Source organism: Phytophthora parasitica (genome assembly GCF_000247585.1).
Source record: "Phytophthora parasitica INRA-310 unplaced genomic scaffold supercont2.64, whole genome shotgun sequence".
Lineage (NCBI taxonomy): Eukaryota > Oomycota > Peronosporomycetes > Peronosporales > Peronosporaceae > Phytophthora > Phytophthora nicotianae.
This window is the reverse complement of record NW_008649050.1, coordinates 132,588-135,687: the sequence shown is the minus strand read 5'-3', so window position 1 is coordinate 135,687 and position 3,100 is coordinate 132,588. Positions and strand designations below refer to the sequence as shown.

General features: G+C 49.2%; 2 protein-coding genes across 2 annotated transcripts; both read left to right on the top strand.

Annotated features, from left to right (window-relative positions):
- The first annotated feature begins 49 nt into the window (after positions 1 to 49).
- On the top strand, positions 50 to 1,540 carry PPTG_17028 (hypothetical protein). The gene is made up of 2 exons (XM_008914865.1): positions 50 to 241; positions 305 to 1,540. The coding sequence occupies exon 2, from the start codon at positions 314 to 316 to the stop codon at positions 1,460 to 1,462; it is 1,149 nt and encodes a 382-aa protein (XP_008913113.1). The 5' UTR covers positions 50 to 241; positions 305 to 313; the 3' UTR covers positions 1,463 to 1,540.
- A 124-nt stretch (positions 1,541 to 1,664) lies between these two features.
- PPTG_17027 (hypothetical protein) lies at positions 1,665 to 2,885 on the top strand (the record flags this gene model as incomplete). The annotated part of the gene is made up of 1 exon (XM_008914864.1): positions 1,665 to 2,885. Exon 1 carries the CDS (start codon positions 1,695 to 1,697, stop codon positions 2,883 to 2,885), a length of 1,191 nt encoding a protein of 396 aa, XP_008913112.1. The 5' UTR covers positions 1,665 to 1,694.
- Positions 2,886 to 3,100: the final 215 nt, after the last annotated feature.

Below are 3,100 nucleotides of genomic sequence, written 5' to 3'. Positions count from 1 at the left end.
ACAAAGAGCTGCGAAATGTACATAGCCCAATCAAAAATAGGTCCCCCCCCATCTACCCCGTTAGCTATAGCGCAGCAAAACGCTGCTCGTCATACCGTGGCTGAGTCTTCCAATATTGCTAACGTGATGCGAAAAACTTAACCTCTGGCCTGTTAACGTCAAGTGCAAGCGTGAGAGTGACTCGAGCGGCTCGACGCAAGCCTCCCCGCCTCATATTTTCACAATCGAAGGAGGGCGTAGCGTAAGTCTCTTTTCGTGATTACGGTACGCTTCACCTCAACTTTCTTCTGCTCACTGTGTAAAGCCTCTCGCAATGAACACTCCGGACGGTTGGGTTTCATCAAACGATCACGAGCGCCTGTCATTTGAGTCATGTGAAGACGACGAAGTCCCAGAATTCATCGACGAGTACAGCATAACTGAACGTGATGCTGACGTTGAAGTACAACCAAAGGAGAAGAAGAAGCGCATTTACAAGAAAAGAAAAACGACATACGCTATCCGCAAGGAGGAGAAAATGGCTTTAGAGTCTCAAATCAGGGGCTTGATGGCCAAGATTAACGTCCTCCAGCTTAAGACTTTGCTACAACAAGGCGGAGAAGACCATTTACTCCACAGACAGCTCAAATGTAATGCAGTGCTGAGGAATAACATCCAGGAGCAGCATTTAGCTGTAGCTCGAGTCCGTGCAATGCTAACGGGTTCTACTGCTGTGCGCCCAACGAAAATGTATATTCACCTACCAGCCGATCCAACCACTCGACAGGAGGCCATGAAAGCCCTACGAGAACCGAAGCTCTACTATGCTAGACAGTTCATCACGCAGCTATGCCTTGGTCTTCATCCCACCGCCAACTACTTTAATGAAGAGCGTTTTGATACGCCAGAAGGGGACTACTGCAACGTGCGCTTTGATCGGACATCTCTGAAGGTCTCAGGTGGAGTGCGTGCCGTGTATGAAGCTCTACAGACTGCTGTATTCAACACCGAGATCATTCTCTCTGAAGCCTCGGGCAATATTACAATCCGAGAAGATGACGATATCGGCGGCTCCCAATTGCGACTGGTAGCGCACACTACGAGTGGATTACTCGTCGAGAACAACCTCGTCCACTTTTCAGAGTTTTCTCCAGCAGAGGGAAATGGCAGCTACGCTCTCACCACGGTAGACTACGTCGACAGAGACGATCGCTTCCCGTATCGTCCACACGAACGTATTCGTCGTGATGCGATGTCCATCGTAATGGCCACGTCACAAAGCACCGCAAGGAAAGGTGGACCCGCCTCGGAAGAGGACAGCGATACTGTTGTGGTTATAACTCGCTGGACGTTCACTCGAATCTGTCGGACTGAGTTGAACGTTCCGAGTCAAGTTCTCCGACAGATGAGAGATGTAGCAGGTCAGGTCTCTGATACGCTCTTAAACTGCGTGCGCGAGACCGTCGTACGTAAATCGTCTTAGCATTCAACAGAATACAAACGCGGTAAAAAAACACGAACGTACCATGTTCGGCTGAATGATGCATTGTTTCCAAACGAGGGATGCATTGTTTTTTTTTTTTTTTTTTTTTGGCGTGTTGAAGAGTTTTATTCACTGTACTTTTCGTATTATGCAGATTTTAGGAGTGCGTAAAACACGCCCGTCATGATGGTAATGGGGATGACGCCATTCTCTCTTTTGCGTAAGGTTGAAAATGGCAAGTGACAGAGTTCTAGAGGGCCCTACAATTGCATTGTGCGGTGACCTGCAGACTCTAGTGGCCGTAGCTACTCGAGCTGCAGAGGAAGACCAGTCTGATGACTCTGCGCGGCCGCCGAAGAAGAAGCGTGTATACAAGAAGCGCAAGTCGACGCACACAGTGAGGAAAGAAGAGAGGCTGGCGCTGGAGACGGAGATACAGGAGCTCCAGTCCAAGCTGGACACACTCAAACTTCGAGTATTGATCCAGAATGGCGAAGAAGATGCTTCACTTAACAAGCAAACGATGCACAATTCCGCCCTGCGAGATGCTGTACTGGAACATCAATTAGTGGCAGCTAAGGCGCAGGCAATGCTCACTAACTGTACACAACATCAGTCGTACAAAATTCGTCCGACCGAGTCGTACATTTATTTACCGACAAATCAAACTCATCGATGCAAGACGCTACGAAACCTACGACCATCGAAACTCCAGTACGCAAGGCAGTTCATTCAACAGCGCAGTGTAGGACTCCACCCCACTGCAGAATATTTTAACGAAGAGCGATACGAGACACCGGAGGGAGATTTCTGCAACGTACGCTTCGACCGGACGTGTCTACACGGCGTCAGAGGAGGTGTACGCGCCGTTTTTGAAGCTCTTAAGCTAGCAATCTTCAACGCCGAGATCGTTCTATCCGAAGCCTCGGGCAATATCACAGTCCGTGAAGACGACAATATGGACGACATCGACGATTTCTCCCAGATGAGCCTGGTAACCCAGTCCACACTTGGTTTACTAGTTGAGAACAATCTCGTCCACTTCTCAGAGCTCGTTTTTGGTGATAAGGACAGCGATACGTACGCTGTTGCAGCGGTAGACTACGTCGATAAAGACGATCGATTCCCGTATCGCCCAACGGAATGTATCCGACGTGACGCAGTATCAACCGTGCTACTGACGTCTTGTAAAGACAAGAGGAAGGAGATTGACGTTGATGATCTTTGCGGACACACGTCATCTGAAGAGGAAAGTAACGACAGTGTGGTCGTCCTGACTCGCTGGACATTCACTCGTATCTGTCGTACAGATTTCTATGCACCCACGCAAACACTTCGAGACATGCGTGATCGATCAGGTCAAGTCGCCGATACGATCCTAAGCTGCGTCCGGGAGACACTTAATCTACCAACCACCACGTAACACAATATACTTCTGTACATAACACGTTAAGACTGTTTAGGCAAGCCGACTGACTCCCGGACACAGTTTAAGATCGTTTGGGAAACCCTTCCGGATAAGTCTCGCATCTCTCGGAGTACTTCATGAGGCACGTCCAGCTCGGTATGGCAGATCCTTGTAAAAGCCCAACGCGTCACCACAATGACCGGATCTGCCTCGTATCTATCCGGATCAAC

What these genes read in the sequence shown, in the direction of transcription:
- PPTG_17028 (XM_008914865.1), top strand. Translation starts at nt 314, where the DNA reads ATGAACACTCCGGACGGTTGGGTTTCATCAAACGATCACGAGCGCCTG.